The following is a 20,843-nucleotide window of genomic DNA, read 5'->3' as shown; positions in this document are numbered from 1 at the left end:
ACACATCAAAACATCCTGTTTGGCTGTTTAACTAATTTACATGATATCTTAAAATACACACGTAAAGACTTGCGCGTATGACAGAAATCCCCATAGAGATCAGTGACTTAAACTTATTTTTGATTTCTATGTTTGGGCAACACCTGCTAATTTTGCAGTGCGCAAGCAAAACGTTTTGTTTTGATCTTTTCCAGTAAGGTTTGCACTTTGCAGATCAACTTTTCAAAGTCATGGGAAGATCACGTTCAAGGTCGAGGGAACGAGATCGTGATCGAAAACGATCGCGCTCAAGAGAACGAAAACGGGAAAAACGAAGATCCAGATCTCGTGAACGAAAAAGATCAAGATCTAAAGAAAAAAAGTCGAAAGATAAGCGTCGTTCAAGATCGAGAGAGCGAAAACGGTAACAAATGACCCACACATATTTTCACATTTTGCTAACGTTACATTTGTATGAAGATAATAAAAACTCTGTGTTAACAATAAATTAAACCAACATTTATTTTACACACCAATGTATTTGTCATACAATTCTATTTTGTAACAGCACTTGTATGTTTTTAAATCCAGAGTTAAACGTTCACCGGCTCATAAATCAACCGCTGAGACTGTTGTCAAACAAGAGCCCGAAGAAGAGGAAGAAGTGCCAAAGAAAAAGGTGAAATCAGTCTGAATTCCTAAACTCTTGCTCCTAAACCAAAAAGGGATTTTAATTTTTTGTGTGTCACAATTTTTAAATAGGTTTTTTTCAATTTTATAGAGCTCTTCTGGTAATATTTTTGTATCAGAATTTTGATGTTGTATGCATGTCACCTTCATCAGGATAAATTTTATTTTTTGTTAATGCAGACTCAACCTTTGAGTTTGGAAGAAATGCTTTTCAAGAAAAAAGCAGAAGAAGCAGAGGCTGCAAAGGTAAGCCACATTTGTTAATGTCATGTTTCGCGAATAATTTGAAGCACTTCACCATTTGTGTAACTTCAACTTTTTACATTTATCTTAGCCCAAGTTCTTGACCAAAGAGGAGAGGGCTGCTGCTGCATTAGCAAGACGACAGGAACAGGTGGCCAAACAGAAACAAGAAATAGATGAGCTTAGAAAAAAGCAGAGAGAAATCTTTGATGAAGGGAAAAAACAACTTGGTGAGATACTTGCATTTCACTAACACAATTTAAAAACTTTTTTTCAGATTGTAAATGTTTGTAAACCAACATTGTAAAAAAATGTAGGATATCAGTTATTATATCTTTCCTGAAACAAATCACAATCTGGTATTTTGTACCATCTTGCAATTTTTTTTAATGCACTTTGGTACAACAACTTAAAGCAGCTAGTTCCTTTTTAGTGTGGAAAATGCTTATCCAAATAAAATGAAAACACATTTCACTTACCATGCAGAGGACCCACGTGAGCGAGATAGACGGGAAAGAGAAGTTCGGCGGAAACAACGAGCAACGGGAGATAGAGATGCTGCTACTGAGAACGGAAGAAGACCTGATAAAGACTCTGAGAAAGAATTAAATGTAAAAGAAAATTTACAAATTTTTTGTTTTCTTTTCAATGTCAATGATGGTTTGATTTTCTTTTTCACAGCTTAACTCGTTTTTCTTTTTCACAGCTTAAAATTTAAGGTGTGATATGAAACAATGCTATTGTGTTTTTAGGCAATCAAGGACAGATATTTGGGAATAGTAAAGAAGAAAAAGAGAGTTAGGCGTTTGAATGATCGTAAATTTGTGTTTGACTGGGATGCAGGAGATGATACATCAGTTGATTTTAATCCAATGTAAGTGTAGGATAGCTTTTTTTCTGTAGGTTGCTCTGTTTCGCTGGGCTAGATAGAGCTGAATAAATACTATAGTTCAGTTTTTGATATTTAGTATCACCATCTATAAAGATGGCATGTACCTGCCCATCTTTCTTCAGAAAATCTACTAACACCATACCTCATGGGAGACTCACATTTAGCTAATTTTCGACAGGTGGCGCAAAGAGCCATTTTTTACATTTAAAACGCTATATCTCCAAAAATGTTCACGTTAGGGCTATTAGGGTCGGGGTAAAGTATTAGCATTTACAGTTCAATAAAACTAACCCAAAAATTTAGTCACTAATGTAAAAAATTAAAAAACTTATTTCCGGACCCAGCTCCTCTTTAGCCGTTAAATAAAAAATTCAGCTCTTTATGTCCCCTTGTGGAAGTGAATCTCTCGTGAGGTATGGTGTTAATAGCTCTACCTCTGTCTTCCTGCTATTTGGAATCAATTTAAAAGAGAAATTTTTAAATACATGTATTAGTTTTTACATAAACTAACTATTGGATCAGACATATATTGTATTGTAACATCCCTAGTTGCTTTGGCAAGCACCAGGTATATTATTGTGAAATCACAGATAAAGTCATGAGTCATCATATATGCCAGATAGACTGTACTTCTTGATTAACAAACAAGTAAAAGCAATGTTATTTGAATTTTCAAACTTTTCTGAATCAAATTTACTTTCAGTTACAAAGAAAAGCATCAAGTACACTTGTATGGTCGTGGCTTTATCGCTGGTATCGATATCAAATCGCAAAAGAAACATCAATCAGAGTTCTATAATGAGCTGGTTGAAACAAGAAGAAGTAACAAAGAAAAAGAACAAGAAAAGTAAATTATGAACATTAACAGTTGTGTTTTCTCTACAGGCCAATGCGATTTTAACCGTTCACTATTTACTTGCTGTTTCTATGAAAATTATGTGGGCAATCACATTGTCCAGTTATTCAAACAAACAAGCTTGGCTAATTATGGGTCCCCTTTTCTGAATAGTGTATATGCAAGGGCAATATGTGCTAAGCCACCCTTCTAGTTGATTATGTGATTAACTGCATTTACATGTTTTTTTTATAATTTAGTGGCATTTACAAAGATAAGATCATTTTCCATATTAAATGTATGTTCTTAGAAATTAACAGGAAAGTATATTGAAAATTGTTAACCGATGTATCTTTTGTCCCAGGAAAAGACAGAAAAATGTTCAGAAGAAAGAGAAAAAGAGACTATGGGATGATCGTCACTGGAGCAAAAAAGATGTCAGTGAAATGCAGGAAAGAGATTGGAGAATTTTCAGGTAATAATAATGAAAGGCATTTTTATGGACATGTATATCTAAATACTTCCGCATGATGTGCTGAGCTCGACTGGTGGTCAGTAAGTAAAGTTTCTTGTATTGCTTGTTGAATAAAATAAACAAACACAAGTTATCAAATTAAAAGGCTATAAAAATCTGCAAGTTCTGACATGAAAAAAAAATCAGGGCTTATTAATTTACCATTCCAAGGCTCAACATAAAATATATATATAACTTAATATCAGGCAATAAATAAAGAGAATAGCATTTGGTTGCTGCAAAAGTTTACTATGCAATCTGTTTTAAACATATACACCAATGAGATTTTTTACTGAGACTGCGTAGCTCAGTTGGTAGAGCATGCGTCCCAGAAAGACTCCCGACATTGTTATATGAGTGTGCCATAATCGCTGGTCTGCATAGACCAGGGGTGTGCAAACTTTTCAGCGCAAGGGCCGCATTCAAAAGTTCTTAATCTTATGGGGCCGCATAGTATTTCACCAACGGTCCCCAATTGCTTGCTTGGTTTTGTTTTTTTAAATAACTGGTGTAAAGAATTAGGTTTATATCATGTATATACAATTCAAAGCCGCTTCAAATGCTCATATTAACATTGTCTAACTTGGTGCATAAGTTTAGCTGAACGGATCTAACTGTTTATGACGTCATAATCGGTATTGTGACGATTGCCGTGCCTGTTTTTTTGCATTGTTTGCATACAATATGCAGATAAAAAACCTGGCGCATGTGGTTCTTAGGATGGTAATCTTTTTTTAGTCTCACGAAATCTGTTTTTAGCAGTTTGAAAATCAAAATATTTGGCAAAATAGTTTTTGTTACGTCACAGCAGCCAGTACATGTATTTTAACATACATGGTCACGGCTGCACAAACTTGTCTCCGCGGCCGCATGTGGCCGTACGGCCGCAGGTTGTGCACCCCTGATTTAGCTCAAAATATTAACATAGTATATTTTCAGCTATGTGCAAATACGTTTGTTGTCACTTTGTTTGCACAAACATTGGTTGAAACGCTACAATTGTAATTGTTCAAAAATAAACAAGCATTTGTTGCAACATAGGCTGCACCACGTTTTTTTTTTGTCAATAAATTCCTTGCGCCAACATTAAACAAAGCGAGCTGCTTTTAGTATCCATCTTAAGTGTTGTGTGGTATGTGTTAATGATTCTAAAGCCGTGTTTAATGTCCGTTTGCAATGTACTGCAACGACCTAAACTTGATCCAAAGTGACCAAAGTTTTGGCGTCAACAGTACAAAGTGGGCTGTATTTGAAAATGTGAATAGCTTTTACTTTTATCGAATGAAGAAATTGTTTCAAGTGAATATTTGCATGATAAAGTGGCAGAAACAGCAGGCTAATGCACGTAAACATCCCCGATATTTTTCAAAACTATGCCTGAACTTTAAAATTTCCCAACATTTGGCGGGCCGCATGAACTTCTTCGCCGGGGCCGCATGCGGCTCGCGGGCCGTAGTTTGCCCACCCCTGGCATAGATGCTTCAGGGCTGATCCCAGTTATGAATTTATGTTTATCTCAACTGATACTAATGCGGTTGTTTTGCACCCAGAGAGGATTATAACATTAGCACAAAAGGAGGAAATATTCCCGAGCCATTTAGAAACTGGAGAGAGTGCTCAGATCTTCCAAAAGAATTGCTTGATGTCATTGACAGAGTGGGATACAAGGTATGTACTGTTAAGAACACAGATCATGCTTGCGTACTGTCTGGAAGACCTGTGTTAAACATTGGCCTGGCCGAGGGCCATTTAGGTGAGAATGAAATGGATTGGTTAATCAAGCTATATGTTCACCATAACCTGACACCTTTTGACAGTGTTGTTAACTTCGTGCAGAACAACATTGTACAGAAGCCTTGATATTGAATCATTTTGAAACATTAAATGCGTTTTCTCGAATTACTAGAAGATTTATTCAAAACAACATTAAAAAACTATTATAAAATGATCATCCTCAATCATTGTCAGGAAACGAGTAATTTAAGCGGGTGTTTTAAAAACTAAAATATATTATTTTTCAGGAACCCACTCCTATCCAGCGACAAGCTATTCCCATAGGTTTTTTTAATCGTGATATCATTGGTGTTGCTGAAACTGGCTCTGGAAAAACTGCCGCTTTTCTTATTCCTTTATTAACATGGATTATGTCACTTCCCAAAATTGAAAGGTAGGTTACACTGGACTTATTTTCCTATTTCTAACTTTAATCACTTAAATTTTGGAACCAACCTTTGTTTCAATATTGTAGTTACATACTTAACTGTCCGAAAATCATACCTTATTACATCAAGCACATTTACTACTTCCCAAGTTTTATACTACATGTTAACTATTCTTTGGTAAATTTATTATTGAGTCCAAATGCTATTTTCTTTTTGCCCTTATTACTTACTTTGACGCACTGCTTTTAAGACCTTAATATCTCAAATTACTGCACAATGCTCCAACAAACAGCATTTTAAACAGTCTTGACTTTGGTAGTAGCGCTGAAAATAAAGTTACTTTTACTTTTTTGCACCAAGACTTGAAGATGCTGACAAAGGCCCTTATGCCATTATTCTTGCTCCTACTCGTGAACTGGCACAGCAAATTGAGGAAGAGACAATAAAGTTTGGTAAAGAGCTTGGAATTCGAACAGTAGCTGTGATTGGTGGTTTGTCAAGAGAGGATCAAGGCTTTAAACTTCGAATGGGATGCGAGGTAAGGGCAACCAGAAGCCTTTTTTGTTTGCCACATTATAACAATATGATATATAATGTAAAAGCATCGGGCCAATATATGATATGCTGCATCCAGTTTCCTCGGTGTTTTTTTGCTCAGTTGTGGCATCACACAGAATAGGTGAGGCACAGGTTTATACCCTGTTGCTCCCAACAAACTGGAGTGTCGTTGGATGGCTACACTAGCCGATCTTTGTCACCAGTTGCACTGATGAGACCTTATTGGTCGAAACAGTGTGCACTGTCTGCAGCTTATATGACATATACTTATTGGCCCAATGGCTTGCTATGAATTAGGTTTTTTGCAATGGATTATTGATTGATAAATGAAAAGCCAACTGTGGATGAGAACATTGTATTCAAGTAAACAGCAGCAAACAAAAGTTGTATCAGTTTTAAGAACACATTTTTCTGGTTGTACGACTACCTAAGTTACTGTTAAGAACAGCTTCAATGTGTATCTTTTTTACAATACATTTAGTTAGTCTGCTTATCAAAATGCTTACATCGGTTTTTAACCCTCTAGATTGTGATTGCTACTCCTGGTCGATTGCTTGATGTCCTTGAAAACAGATACATTGTGTTAAGTCAGTGTACATATGTTGTACTGGATGAAGCTGATCGTATGATTGACATGGGTTTTGAACCAGATGTGCAAAAAATTCTTGGTAAGCTTTGAATTGACAAAACCACAGTACTTGATTTCTTTGTTAAATTGACCAAGAATCTTATTGCTTTTCTTTTTTTGTATATGTTCAGCAGCCTACAGGTGGTGTATGTGTTACAAAAAATAATTATGTGAATTTTTATTTTAGAACACATGCCAGTGACCAATCAAAAACCTGATGCAGACTCAATGGAAGACAAGAACATTTTGAAATCAAACTTTTTGTCAAAACACAAATATCGTCAGGTAGGAGGCATTAGAAAGCTTAAGAAAATGTAACATACTTTTTGCTAAAAAAGTAACAAAATCATCCTAAATGCCAGCCGAGTTGACAAGAAAATGATAAACTTTGTAAAAAGTTTCTCAATTTACAACTGCACAAAATAAATTACTTAGAATTACAGGCTGTTTTGCTAACATAACACGCAACCGTTAAATGTATTCCCTAAAATTGGGCTTTTTAAATTAATTAGGTATTCTAATTTGTGCATTTTTTCAACTGAGTTTAAAATGTATAAATTACAATTTCTCTTTGCAACAGACTGTCATGTTCACTGCCACTATGCCTGCAGCAGTGGAGCGCTTGGCTCGTTCGTATCTACGCCGCCCGGCTGTGGTTTATATTGGTTCAGTCGGTAAACCTATTGAAAGGGTGAAGCAGATTGTATATCTCGTCAAAGAGAATGAAAAGAGGCAAGTTGTTCTTTGCTTCTCTTCTGCATAATCAAATCTATGCATTTTTTTTAACTTGAAACTGATATACAGGAAGAAGTTGCTTGGAATTCTGGAATCTGGTATCACGCCACCAATCATTGTATTTGTCAATCAAAAGAAGGGTTGCGACGTTCTCGCAAAGTCGTTGGAAAAAATGGGGGTAAATAAATGTCCTGTAATTGTGCTGAACGTCGCCATTTTTTATGCTCGATAATTTAAACCATCAGTTATCAACCTGTGGTACGCGTACCACTAGCGGTACTCTGGAGCTGTTCAGGTGATACGCGAGTAGCTTACAGTCATACGTAATTTAAATCAAATCAATAATTGCTCAACTGACCTAACTGATCAGCCCTGGTTCTGGGCAAAACTTTTGGACATTCTTTTAAAGTTGCTATCCATGAAAGGGTCGAGAACCACTGATTAAAACAAATGCTCAGAAAGTACCTCAAGTCAGAGTTATGATAAAGAATCATCACCTTTCGTATTATGAGGATTTTCCTGCTATCGTACTTTTTCAACGCCAATTGTAATGTTTTGTAGGTTTGGTCAACAAAATATATTGTTAGGGCCGTTAGGGGCATGTTTTTTGTTACGTCATGTGTTAATGACAAAAATGATTTCTTTTTTTCTCAGATTTTAAAATTTCACTTCAACCATCATAAAACAGAAGTTCCTCCAACTAGGCTGTTTTGGTCGTTTCATTAACATTTGTTTTATATCACAGCACAATGCCACAACGTTGCATGGTGGTAAAGGCCAGGAACTGAGAGAACTCGCTTTGAGCGGACTAAAAAGCGGTAGCAAAGATATTCTCGTCGCGACAGACGTTGCCGGTCGTGGTATTGACATTCAAGATGTTAGCATGGTCATCAACTTTGATATGGCAAAGACCATTGAAGGTGAGACGCTGGTTTCAGCAACTTAATTTGTCGCTAAAGTCAGGGTTGTCGGTTAAACACAATTTAGTTAAAATGTTCCGACTTTAAAGCATAAACAAAGTCTTTATGTTGTCCTCGCACAATTTATTGCTGTTTTTATCCAAATTGACCAAAAAAGAAGATTAAAAAAGACTTATTTCGGAGTCCTCCCCAGCAACCCTGTATTGAACGCAAGACAGATGTTTCCCATAACTGGCCAAAAGACCATGCTGGAAGCGAGTCGTTGTTTCCGTGGCACAAGTAAAGTCGAATCATTTGCCCAACGAGTCAACTCTGGGCGGTTGAGTTGATTAATCATGACAGAAAAAGTTTAAAATTAATTTCATCACTTTGATGATATATTCGTTTACAGCTCTAAGAGGCCAACAAGGGTTGATTTGACGAAGTATGTGAAAGAATAACTTGCTCAAAAGCGTCCCTTGCTACTTAAAAAAACATTGTGTGTATAACTTGAACCAAGTGGAGTTTTTACCAGAAAATGACTCCAGTCTAACTAAACCGTCTCTGTATAGTCCTCATATTTGCCCAAAACATCAGTGATGTACGTTGCTTTAAATTCGCATGAGCTTTTAAGTAATGGCGTTTTTCAGATTACACACATCGTGTTGGCCGAACTGGAAGAGCAGGGAAAACTGGAACCTCCGTAACTTTCCTCACCCAATCCGACTCTTCCGTCTTTTACGATCTCAAGCAAGCTCTCATGGAAAGTCCTGTGTCCTCATGTCCTCCGGAGCTTGATCGACATCCGGACGCACAACACAAACCAGGAACCATTCTCACCAAGAAAAGACGAGAGGAGACTATATTTGCGTGATCGCCACCTAGCGGTAATAACATTTAAACAAACCAGTGTAAAACCAATGTTTTAAGCTGTATATTCTTTTTAGGCCCGGGCTATAGGTTTTCGTACAAAAATGAAGAGGATTTGCGGGGTAACCTTTCCCCAGCGATATTCCTTGTGAAGAAATCGACCCCGCGTCTTGTGCAAAACCGTGAAACATTTGTTATTGTGTTTTTTTCTTTGCCTCTCGACGGTAATGTTCCTCAGCTTGACTGTTGTGAAATTGGCGCGAATAAATTCAACAGGCTCTTTGGAAGCCAAACTGTACTTTTGATGATATTTAAAAACAGTATTACGTAATTGGGTTGTGAAAAAAACAGTGCGAATCCCTCAAATATCAATTGAACCAAATATTCTATAATCAAAAATAACACGTGGATTTGCTATCAAGGAAAAAGAACTAAACTTCCTCCTACACGTATGTTGTGTAATCCAAATGCAGAAAGTCTTATATCTATAGATTTTGTCAAGACCAACTTACTAACCAATAGAGATCAGTATTATACGTGTTATACTACTGATAAGAAGCAAGAATCTTTCTTTTTTACATTCTATTGTCTGCGGGAGATTCCTTAGGTTACAAAAAGTTTTTCAATAGAGATCAAATATACTTGAAAGAAATATGCAAATTAGCAAACCCCAAAAAACATGTTTTGTCGTGTAGGTGCAAATTTATAAGCGAATTTTAAATGGACGCCCAAAGGTTGGACCTTGTCGGTCTGTTCAAAGAGCAGTTGAATGAATGAACTAAAAATGTACTGATTTTGTTCGTTCTACATCACGTAGTTAACCGACAAAAAATAAGTTTAGCAAAAATCTAATAACTGCGATATTTATTTAAAGAGTTAGTAGTAAACGTGTTAAATTCTTTGTCTGATAATGAATAACATCAGAATTTACCTTTGGTTCGCTGCGGTTGAGCCAACATTCCTGACACGCCTGTAGCCTACTCATTACCCAAATGCACGTAGTCAATGTAAACCTACAACTTTGATCACTTGCAATGTGTTTGATAAAGATTATTACATAAAAGGTGGTTGAACAAAGGTCAATTTTTTTTAACTTGAAACCGAAACTGATTTGGTCCTTAATTCTGAATACAAAATCAGTTTTGCAATTTAAAAAAATATAAACTTACGTATTTTAAGCATTCGGATACATTTGCCATTACCAACCGAAAAACAGTTTCTTTCCTAATAATTTGTATAATTTTTGCGTTTTCGTGCACCCACTATGGTAACTCTATACCAGTAAGTGCATAGCCAAGTTGCAGCGATATATATTACTTCCTTTGATACGTAAACGTTCGTAAGTCGTTTTAGTCGGGGCGTAAGCAGTCAGTTAGCCTTGTTTGTTTGCATTACGTGTATTGGGAACTTGAAATCAATTGTGCAAATAACAATTCTGCTTTGTACTGGGCTTGAACGTGGATGTCTAGTCCGAGCCCGTGGTGTACTGATCGTGTGAACGCCGGGTTGTTCAAACAGTCAAGCCATTGCTTACGTGCAGAATGGGACGAGCACTGTAGCTGCTTATGCTAGCGTAAAGGGTTTTTATTAAATTTACTGTTAAAAGCTTCCGGATGCAAGAAAACGGCACTGACAAGCTGCTGTACCGGACTGCCAGCGGAGAAGTGAAAACCACCACAGCGGCAACTAGAAAAGGTATCCCAGCGAAAAGTAACGCTGAACCTCCTGTTCTTTTTATGGTAACACCGCAAACTCACGAAAGAGAAGCGCAATGAGTCTGCGTTTTTTAAGTTTTGTCGCAACTCAAGTAGTTTCTGACATCATCGGAATGCCTTTAGTTTTAGTTGATATTTTTATATGATTGTAATTTCCGACATTGTTATGAGTTGACTATGTCGTTTTCTGTTGCAGTCAGACAAAGATAGGATATGGTTTACGTGATGTCGCAGTTTACTGTAATGGACGCCTGGTATTAATAAAACGCCACTTAAAACAACGCTATCGTTATTTTGTGAAATTCTTGGCTGATTCGGTTTCAAACCTAAACGTTTTGCAAGGGCAAAGAAGTTAGACTATTTATACACATGTCATTTATAAACTGGCCTAATATTAAATTTTATGGGCCCTCTTTTCCACTGAAGTCATTTATTTACACAGTTTTGCAAATTTTTTGTGCTGAATACTTGCACGGTAGAAAAAAACTGCTAAAACACAACTTTCTTGATTTTGGGGGACAGAATGAGTCAAAATTTAATGAAGTTTGTAGTACACCGGATAAAATTTTATCCGGATAAGTAGCGCCTGATTTGTTACATAACGTAAAACTTGGTAAACGTGATGTATGTGAATTGGTAAATGGAGTGTACTATTATCGAATTACTATAAATTGCCTCATGAATTTGCAAACAGATTTATCTAATCACGGCAGTGCTAACGAGAAGGTCATTGCGTGTACAAAATGGGTCTGCATTTTTGAACAAAACGAAACCTTAAATTCACGAAAGTTATGATAAGAAGTTGGATTTAGAACTGTAATACGCTGTTTGTTCACACATTTCAAACCCCGATGTTGGATATTTTAGGTGACATGGACTGATAGCTTGCCATGTTTTTTTCAAAAAAAGGATATTTTTGGCATTTAGGATGAAGGAGACCAGATGGTATGCTTGTGGCCAAAATATATTTCTGATTTGCCATTAAGTAACCTAGTTAGGTAAACTTGCACTAAAGTATTCATTTAGCCAAAAATTGGTGTCATCTTTAAAGTTTTTAAACAAGCCTTTACATGAAAAAAAGAAAATTTATTTTTAATTTAAAAAGATAATTTGTTTCTTTAATTTTGGCTATTAGATAATATAAACTCGTAGAATAAAATGGTATTACACATTTTTTACGAATCAATTGTCATTTTAAACCTTGACAAGAACAACAAAAGGGTGACACTAAAACGCTGAATGGGCGGGATGGGTGGAATGGAGGGCGGGACGTCGCGGGAGATGGCGGGACGTCGTGAAAACCTCTAAATATCGGGTTAAATTGCTGACGGTTGGAGCTATTAAGGTTGGGATAAGGTTTTATAATAGTAAATCATTAAAAAAAATTCCGCCGAACACTACATTCCGCGCCCGAAACGTCCCGCCATCTCCCGCGACGTCCCGCCATAGCATTTTGGCCTAATGTCAGGAAATAGTTGAATAAGTTTTAGGCAGGGACATTTTTTGATTCATATACTATTATAAAACCTCAACCTAACCCTAATAGCACTAACCGTCAGCAATTTACCCGATATTGAGCGATTTCCGCGACGTCCCGCCCATTCAACGTTTTAGTGTCACCCCAACAAAATATAGAGCAGAGTAAAAAGAATGTGCTCTGAAATAAGGGAAGGTTGGCAACCATCCATACCTAAACTTCACACTTTTTAAAACAAAGTTTATGTTTTGCTGAAGTATTGTTTTCTTGTTTGTTCCTCTGATCAGCAGGAACCTATATATAGTCATATTGCTGTTGACAATCATTTTGTGTTGAAAAAACAATGGTGCGCCATAAGAGGTGATGTTGTGACCAGACAAGGGATGTCTAATTATGTCTTCACAAAAATGTCAAGTGTGCGATAGTGAAGATAAACTCCAGTGGTGCTCAAAATGTCATAGCGCAGCATATTGTAGTAGGGAACACCAGAAACAGGACTGGAAAGCCCACAAAAAGGCTTGTAAAAAAATTGTTCAGCTTAAAGAAGATACTAATGGATTAGAAAATAGCATCAGAGAGGGCATATCAAATCTTTCTGTACAAAATGGAGAATCATCTGCTACCACCAGTGCCCTAAATGATGCAAATCCTGGCAAGAACAAGCTTCTCATTTATTCCCTTCTTAAAATCAAAATGTAGTTTGTAAAGCTTATCCTTAACTTATGGTTATGTACACAAATGTACAAAATATGTTGTTTGTTGGCACAACTAAGATCAGTATGATCTTCCAGTTGTGGTGGGATTCAAATTTTTCGTCAGCCAGTTCTATCCCAAAGTCATATTTTTCAGCCGGTTCTGTTACAAAAAGTCATATACAGTAACCAGTAATGCTAACCGGTTCGCTGATCTCTTGAAATTTCTTGAGACGGTTTTATAGAACCGGTGTGAACCGGCTGAATCCCACCACTGTCTTCAAGACAAGATAAATAAATTAAAATAAAATTGGTTGGTTGCCTGATAAATGTACAAGTTCATTGATTTAATGCTATTTTTAGAGGAACCAAACGAAGCACCTGCAGTCCAATCCTCAAAGCTTTGGGCTGCCCAGAATTCAGTAAAGATGGACCCATTTAACAAATCTGACGTGACTGAAGTTGATGAACAAAAGGCCAGAGCCATATGGAGCGACATGGAAAAAATGGGCATTTGTATGTTCGATAACTTTCTTCCAGAAGATCAAGCAGAAATGGTAAATTTAAAGCCAAGTGCCTAGGACTTATGTATGGCAGGATAGCTGTCAGGAATTTTAAACGCAAAAGACTGTATCATGCTGCTTTAAAATCTGCAAATGGTTGGCTAAATTGTGTTGTATTTTAAACTAAATTAGACTTTATTTACTTTTTTTGCAGTTGCTGAATGATGTAAAGGGTCTTTACTCAAAGCCAGGCCATTTCGCTGATGGTGAAATTGTTAGACAAGGTAGCAATTTGGGCACCACAAGAATACGCAGTGACCGAATCACATGGGTTGATGAAACAGTTACAAAGTGTGAAGGTGTTCGCTATCTATGCAAGCAAATGGACAAATTTGTGCATCTTTGTAGTCAAATTGGAGACTGCCGTATTCTTAGTAGGACAAAAGTAATGTTTTTCTTAAGTTATGTATCCCCTGACATATGCATTAATTTTGCATTTTTTGCTTAAGTTTAGCATTCTTGATCAATGTAACATGAAAATGACATAACTACAAAAAAGTGTAAATGTACCAGAATCTATTGACTTGTCTGTAATCAGAAATTATGACATCTTTGCTAAGTGATGTATTTTGAACTGCAGCCAATGGTATCTTGCTATCCTGCCAATGGGACACATTACAAACGCCATGTTGATAACCCTGCAAAGGATGGTAGAATTCTCACATGTCTGTATTACCTCAACAAAGACTGGATCACTTCTGTATGTTGGTTGTGTGACATGTAGTAAACAGTTTCCTTACAAGTATATTTCATCGTGCAGAGAGATGGTGGGGCATTGTGCATTTATCCAACATGTTTGAATCAGAAAAAAGTTGTCTGTGAACCAAAATTTAATCGTGTCATTTTGTTTTTTTCTGACAACCGAAACCCACATGAGGTTATGCCTACACATAGAGAAAGGTATTTTACCTTATGTTTATTCTTTTTACAAAAAAATTTAACAATACATTTTTTATTGATGTACAATAATGTACCTTTTACAGTAATGTAGTAATGTATGCGCAAACTACCAACCTCCTGTTTTTAGGTTTGCAATAACTTGTTGGTATTTTGACTATGACGAAAGGTTGAAGGCTCTGGATGCATGGAAACAAAGTATGTCGATTGAAACTTGTCATTCTTGTAATTTGGTAAGCTATTTAATTTTTTGTTGTTTTCAGATAATGCTGCACAAGCCTGAACTGGATGATGAATTCCATACCTGGAAAATAGAAAGTGTTTTCATCCAAGAAATCAACAATGTAGCAGTTCACGAGTTACAATTGTAAAGCCCTACTGCTTGACAGTATTATGTACAGAAAACACATCTATATTACTGATTTCAATAAAATGTTTTCTTAGTCGTTCACCTTTATCTCATTTTTGTCTCTCATCGTGCTTGTGTACATGTTGTTTTTAATTTCTGCCATTTTATGTATTTCGATGCCTTGATAATTTATTTGTGCCTGCAAGTGCTTCTTGTTTATTTTAAATTGTCTATTGTAAAACAGTTACAATTTGTAGTGATGGGACGATACCAGATTTTTAAGCGAGTACCGATACCGAGTACGAGTACCACGTTAAAATACCTTCGATACCGAGTACGATTACCGAGTACTTAAGTATAGTGTGGTATATCACTGGACAAATTATCTACCATGGCCGTGGTACAGGCGTGCACACACACCCGCCGAAAAATGTAATCACCACATGATAGCGAAAAATATATACATAACCTTGCGGAAATTTTTCCCGATTTTGTGCTGTCCGAAGGAAATATTGGCAAAAAGTTGCCCATATTCTTATGATGTATACCGGCATTTGGTATCGAAAACTGAGACAAAATATTTCGATACCGAGTACGAGTATCGATACCACTGAAACCGTTCGATACCGAGTACCGGGTACCCGTCCCATCACTAACAATTTGTAAGGGCAAAATTACATGCAGCCTCAATTGTACACTTATTAAGGAACTGTAAAATAGGTATATCGAAGAACCCGGATTTCAAGTACCAGCAAGTAAAATTTACATTTTAAAATGTGCTATGCGAATTAATGCACATGATTCCCAATGCCTGAAAAGACATGTGAGTCACATAATTTGACGACAAATGTTCTGAAGAGGCGATTGCCTTGAACTTTAAAACAAGAAAATAGAATAGGGGACGATTTTTGCAAACAGTCAAAAGCTGCACTGCAAGTGGTAATTATGGGTCCCCTTCCCTGAAGGGGACACATATTGTTTTTGTCCGTATTTTTTTTCTGTCTAACGCTGGCTTGTTAGACGCGTTTGGTTAAGAAAGAGTGCTTCAAATTTGCACAGATGTTAGTTATTAGCCCGAATTTGATCCTCCATAAGTTTGACCCCGAATTACCCAGCGGTTCACCCACAGGCCCCCAAAATGCAAAGTTTTTAAAACATGGTTTGTTATATGCGTTTGGTCAAGAAAGAGTGCTTCAAATTTGTTTAAATTTTGTCAGATGTTAGTTATTAACCAAAATTTGATCCTCCTGAAGTTTGATCCTGAATGACCCAAGGGTTCACCCACAGGCCCCCGAAACGTACAATTTTTAACGCTGGTTTGTAACGCTCGTTTGGTAAAGAAAGAGTGCTTCAGATTTATTCAAATTTGGACATATGTTAGTTATTAATCCAAACTTGATCCTCCAGAAGTTTGACCCCGAATTACCCAGCGGTTCACCCACAGGCCCCCGGAACGTAAATGTGTCTAACGCTCGTTTGGTCAAGAAAGACACTGTAGGCAGAAGACCCAAGAGAGTAACTCACTGGTTTACGATAGCAGGAGGGCTCAGCTTGACGTCGGACAGACGTTTTACGAAACGTCGTTTTGGTGATCAGAAATCAGCTGTTTTGCACAGCAATGCTGTTTCGTTTTATTAAGTTATCACTCACATTTTCAGTTTTGGTAAGGGTTTCACACCTATGACGTGATTTAAACCTAATAAGCGTGCTTCGGTTTCGTATATGTCAAGCAAACCTTGTTAATCAAAATAAAGTTGAAAAAATAAACTTGACATTTTTGCAAGATAAATGTTTTTTTTTAAATGCTCGTTGTCAGGTCGGCCGCCGCATGACCACGGGTTACTTAAGGTCAACTAGTAGGTATTACTAACACAGTTCAGAACTTTCTTTCGTCATAACGTAGCGTTTTTTTGGCAATAAATTTAGGAATCAACACTCAAGGCATGTATAAATTAGGTTAAACGGTGTTGTTGAACAGTAAGGACGGCGTGCTATTGAAAACGGTGTCAATAGGTCAAACAGTCGTTGCACCCTGAGAGGTTACTACAGGTCAATGGTTTTGCGAAACAAAGTTAAATGAAAAACGAATTGTTATGTGTACACTTGTAGCAAATTGCTTTTTAATTTAAAGTGTCTGTAACACAACTGTTACAGCTTTCTAGAAAAAAATGTGTTTAAAACCCGACCTTGGACGACAATATCTGGGTCAAAGCAAGAGATTAAATTAAAGTATTTGTTTCGTTCTTTTTTAATGTTTTTGTAATTAAATGACAATAATAGTGCAAAAAGAATACGTACAAAAAATGTTTATTGTTGGGTTAATGCTTTCTAAAAATTTGTCCTTAAAAATCTAAAAGTCACCGCAACATTTGTTTACCGTAAATCCGCACAAACACGCGTGTGGGGACCCATTAGTTTTTGTTTACAAAAACAATCATATGTGTAGATCAAATGATGTGTATAGTAAATTGGTAAATATCGTATAGAATATATAAAATGGAAGTATATCAGAAAGCCACCCTTCTAGTATTTTTTATGCGCTTGTATATAGTTATGAACTTTGTTTCTTTAGTACATATGCTTGCTTATTAGAAAAATGAATTCCAAGCATCTTAACCCGTAAACTCGCTTGTGAGGAAATGCTGTGATTTAAATTATATTGAAAACATGAATGCTAGTTAACTATAGGCCTACTACTAAAACAGAAAGCAAATACAGAAAATTTACTATTTATATGTGTCCGTACTAGGATCCCAGTTTGGGCTTGGAATATAAACCATACAGCGAAAACGATTACTGCACCGACAAAACATTAATCGAAACCGTGTCCTCTACTGCAAATAACTTAAAACGCAAATGAAACATTTACGAAAGTAAAAACGGCGGTAAAATTCTGATTGGTGTGACCGCTAGGTGGAGCAAATATCACATATATTTTTAAAAATCACATCGGTAATGAATTCTATGACGTAGGCTACCTGAAGAATGTGTTTTTTGAAATTAATTTCTGGGTTTTGTTGAAGTAGCCAATAGACGTCGTCCTAGCGTTACACAACTTCTAACGTAGGTGCGGTAAATGCATTTTTTGACTCAAATCGAGTTAAATTTCTATTGTTTATCCCTTATTCACACCAAAATTGTTTAAGTTCAAAATAGACGATATATTATGTTTTAGGTAAAATGCTCTTTTCTTATGTCGATTTGTTTGTTGTAACTACTTGATTGCTACGGTATAATCAAGTATTTCTGACTCTAGTTTGATATTTATTCTGAATGGATATATACTTGACCTGTTTTAAAACCCCTACGTCAGAGATAGGGATTATGTGAAAGTTTGAACAAACTAGCCAGATTATATGTCAAAAAGTCACACTTGTCGATGTGAATATAGTTTAACGAATTTTTTATCAACTGGATATCCAATGCTTGTCCTAAAGACATCTGCGACATCCAGCAGGTAAGCAGGCGTTGGGTTGGGAAGCCTTCTGCAAGTCGTGTTTAACAAAGCAAAAAATCGATGTCTCATTTTCTCTCTTATTTTTCGTACCAGCTCTTTCGAGCAGCAAATTTAATAGCACCATGGGTTGGCTCGGAGCCAAAAACAAAACAGAGCATAAATTCAAGAGAATATCGAATTTTGTGACGACATACGCCCGTCGCGAGAAGCAGGTGTTTTTCGTTTTTTTTGGTTTGTTTTCTTTTGTTGTGTTTGACTGTTGTATGGCGTGCTAAGATTCTAGTGATGTATCGATTACTAAAGAAACGTCCAACAGACCCCAAAGCTGTCTCAATGTCCAAGAAGCGTTTCAAATAAAAGAAATCCCAAATACTTTCGATATAGAAGATATATTCTGTTGTAGTATTCCACGGAATAAAATTGAAGCTTGATAGCTTTCAAGGCTGTAATTTGTACGTTTGTGCAATGTAAATTATTTGCGATACGGGCGATTTAAAACGTTCGCACCAAAAACTGTTTGCATAACTTTGGTTTGTCTGTTTTATTTTACTTTGTGGCCACAGTGGTTAAATCCAAACGAATAAAAGTTTATACAGACTATTTTTGTCTCGCTTTTTTATTCATATTTAGGCTACTTGAATTTTAATTGCACGTTTCATCTATACGTTTTTGACACCTTTGTGATTTTTTCCACAAATTTTCATCATTTCAAAATGTAACTGACAAACGTTTGAAATTTAATATGTTGCTTAATTACCTAAAATTTGCACAAATTTAAAAACAAGTTGTATGAAGTGGATTTAAAATTGTTTTGTTCAAATCAAATAGCTGCTATTTGGCATATGTTGGGACACAAACAAAGTAATATACTAACTGTGTCAACTTTTCAGGTCGCATCACTTTCCTAACACATCCTGGCGAAAATATTGCATGGAATTTTGAATTAGTCCCAGATTGTACCTTAGTTTCGTTTTCCCTGTGTAATTTATACACAGTTGCGTTCATTTTGGACAATAAAAACCCAATAAACATCTGCGATTTTTAAGCAAGCCTTTTTTTCGCAATAACCGCACGGCTTAGCATATGCGCCTATGTTTGCTGAAGAATTTCTACCATCTGTTGCGTGTACAAACAGAACGCCCTATTGCCTTGTGACCCTGACGCAGACCCCATAGCGGTTATTGGAAAATCTTTCTTTTGGGGATTTTATGATTTGATATGCCCGGCCACGCAAACAATTTTATTACAACACATGTGGCGCACGGGGTTAAAAGGTAATTGCTGTTTGCTTTTATCTAAATGAGAGTTTTTCTACAACTGACAGCATAGAGTTTTGCAGTATAACAGGCGCCCAATTTTTCTGGTTAGCTGTACGCGTACGGGTAAAGAGCTTCTCCAAATGAATAACTGTCAACAAATTGCTTGATGTTGATTAAAAGTTTAGTACTTTTAAAAACCCCAGTCGCTAAAAAAATGTTCTTGACTTATATTTGCTTCATGATAGCATCCTACAATTTTTATATTTATTTGTAATTTTCAAGAAATCCAATCATGTGTATAGGTAATAGTAGAATTACAAGCCATAACATAAAAATCAAGCATGGTTGGGCATTTTGTCGGATATTAATGGATTATTGTTCATTATAAACTTTTTCGGATGAAAATACACGATATGTGCTATTTCTCAGCTGTTATAACAGTGCCTTTGTCAACACAAAAGTAGCTTGTCGGAGAGGTGCTTATGTCTTACCGGGGCAAATAAAGTACAGCAACGATGTGCACGTGAGCTGTAGTTCAGTGTGAGTATGTGCTGTTTTTCGGTTTCGTTGTCGCGTGCTTGCACGTGATCCAGTAAGACCGTTCGCAACGTCGTTGAATATGTCTTCTTGGTGAAATATTTAAGACAAATGTCTGCAGTGTGAATGGTGTATGAGTAAAGTTATAATGGTCCTAACGAAATACAATTAAAAAATACCTATTTTTGTTGTAGAAATAAAGTTGCTAAACGTTACTATTGCCTTTTGCTTTAAACTAAACTCTCTTCAGTGAACTCTGATTAAGCAGGTGTTTTACTCCAGGCAGTACATAGGACTTTCTTGTTGCTCAGAAACCACGGAGCTTGTGTACTTAAAATGTGACTTTCGATGTAGCAACTTTAATTACACAGTGGAAATTACGTGCAGCACTAGCCAGTTGATGTTGGTGGTATTGTCTGGAAAGTCATAAGGGTAATATGCCTATAGGATTACGTGTATGACATTACGTTGACCTAATAATTTAGCGCTAAAATTAGCTTTGTGGCTGTTTCGATTAAAACAATAAACTACAAATATTAAATAAATAGCTGTTGTTGACACTGTTTGTCTCTGAAAATGAATAATCCATATACTTAAGTTTTTCTTAAACGTGACATGTTCATGGATACGTAAACAATGTGGCATGTAACAAAAAGGCAAACTCAACAACAAAATTTGTCGCTATTTTTTAATTTTGAGTTTTGAACATCAGTCTGGTTATGTGCATATTTCGTTATCTTACTTTCGTGAAACTTTGAAACCCGCCAAGTCTGTGTAATTAACGTGCTCACAGTAGCGAAACTGTAAATACATTAGTGTGCTGTTGGACAACAATTATATCGGCATCGCTGTAGGAATATATAGACATCACAAACAAATTCGCGTATAATAT

The 20,843-nt window shown here is 36.4% G+C and overlaps 2 protein-coding genes across 2 annotated transcripts; both read left to right on the top strand.

Moving 5' to 3' along the window:
• Positions 1–138: 138 nt before the first annotated feature.
• On the top strand, positions 139–9,303 carry LOC145218652 (putative ATP-dependent RNA helicase DDX23). The gene is made up of 18 exons (XM_080086057.1): positions 139–403; positions 571–658; positions 850–915; positions 1,004–1,142; positions 1,399–1,523; positions 1,665–1,786; positions 2,508–2,651; positions 3,004–3,114; positions 4,704–4,821; positions 5,175–5,320; positions 5,676–5,853; positions 6,400–6,541; positions 6,689–6,786; positions 7,082–7,233; positions 7,306–7,414; positions 7,982–8,156; positions 8,786–9,022; positions 9,083–9,303. The coding sequence occupies exons 1-17, from the start codon at positions 231–233 to the stop codon at positions 9,007–9,009; spliced, it is 2,310 nt and encodes a 769-aa protein (XP_079942183.1). The 5' UTR covers positions 139–230; the 3' UTR covers positions 9,010–9,022; positions 9,083–9,303.
• Positions 9,304–12,437: 3,134 nt separating this feature from the next.
• On the top strand, positions 12,438–14,906 carry LOC145218755 (prolyl hydroxylase EGLN3-like). The gene is made up of 7 exons (XM_080086162.1): positions 12,438–12,849; positions 13,253–13,446; positions 13,607–13,837; positions 14,033–14,152; positions 14,213–14,352; positions 14,480–14,547; positions 14,613–14,906. Exons 1-7 carry the CDS (start codon positions 12,591–12,593, stop codon positions 14,630–14,632), a joined length of 1,032 nt encoding a protein of 343 aa, XP_079942288.1. The 5' UTR covers positions 12,438–12,590; the 3' UTR covers positions 14,633–14,906.
• Positions 14,907–20,843: the final 5,937 nt, after the last annotated feature.

Source organism: Phallusia mammillata, chromosome 3, assembly GCF_965637545.1.
Source record: "Phallusia mammillata chromosome 3, kaPhaMamm4.hap1.1, whole genome shotgun sequence".
NCBI classification, from domain to species: Eukaryota; Metazoa; Chordata; class Ascidiacea; order Phlebobranchia; family Ascidiidae; genus Phallusia; species Phallusia mammillata.
This window is presented reverse-complemented; position numbering and strand designations above follow the sequence as displayed.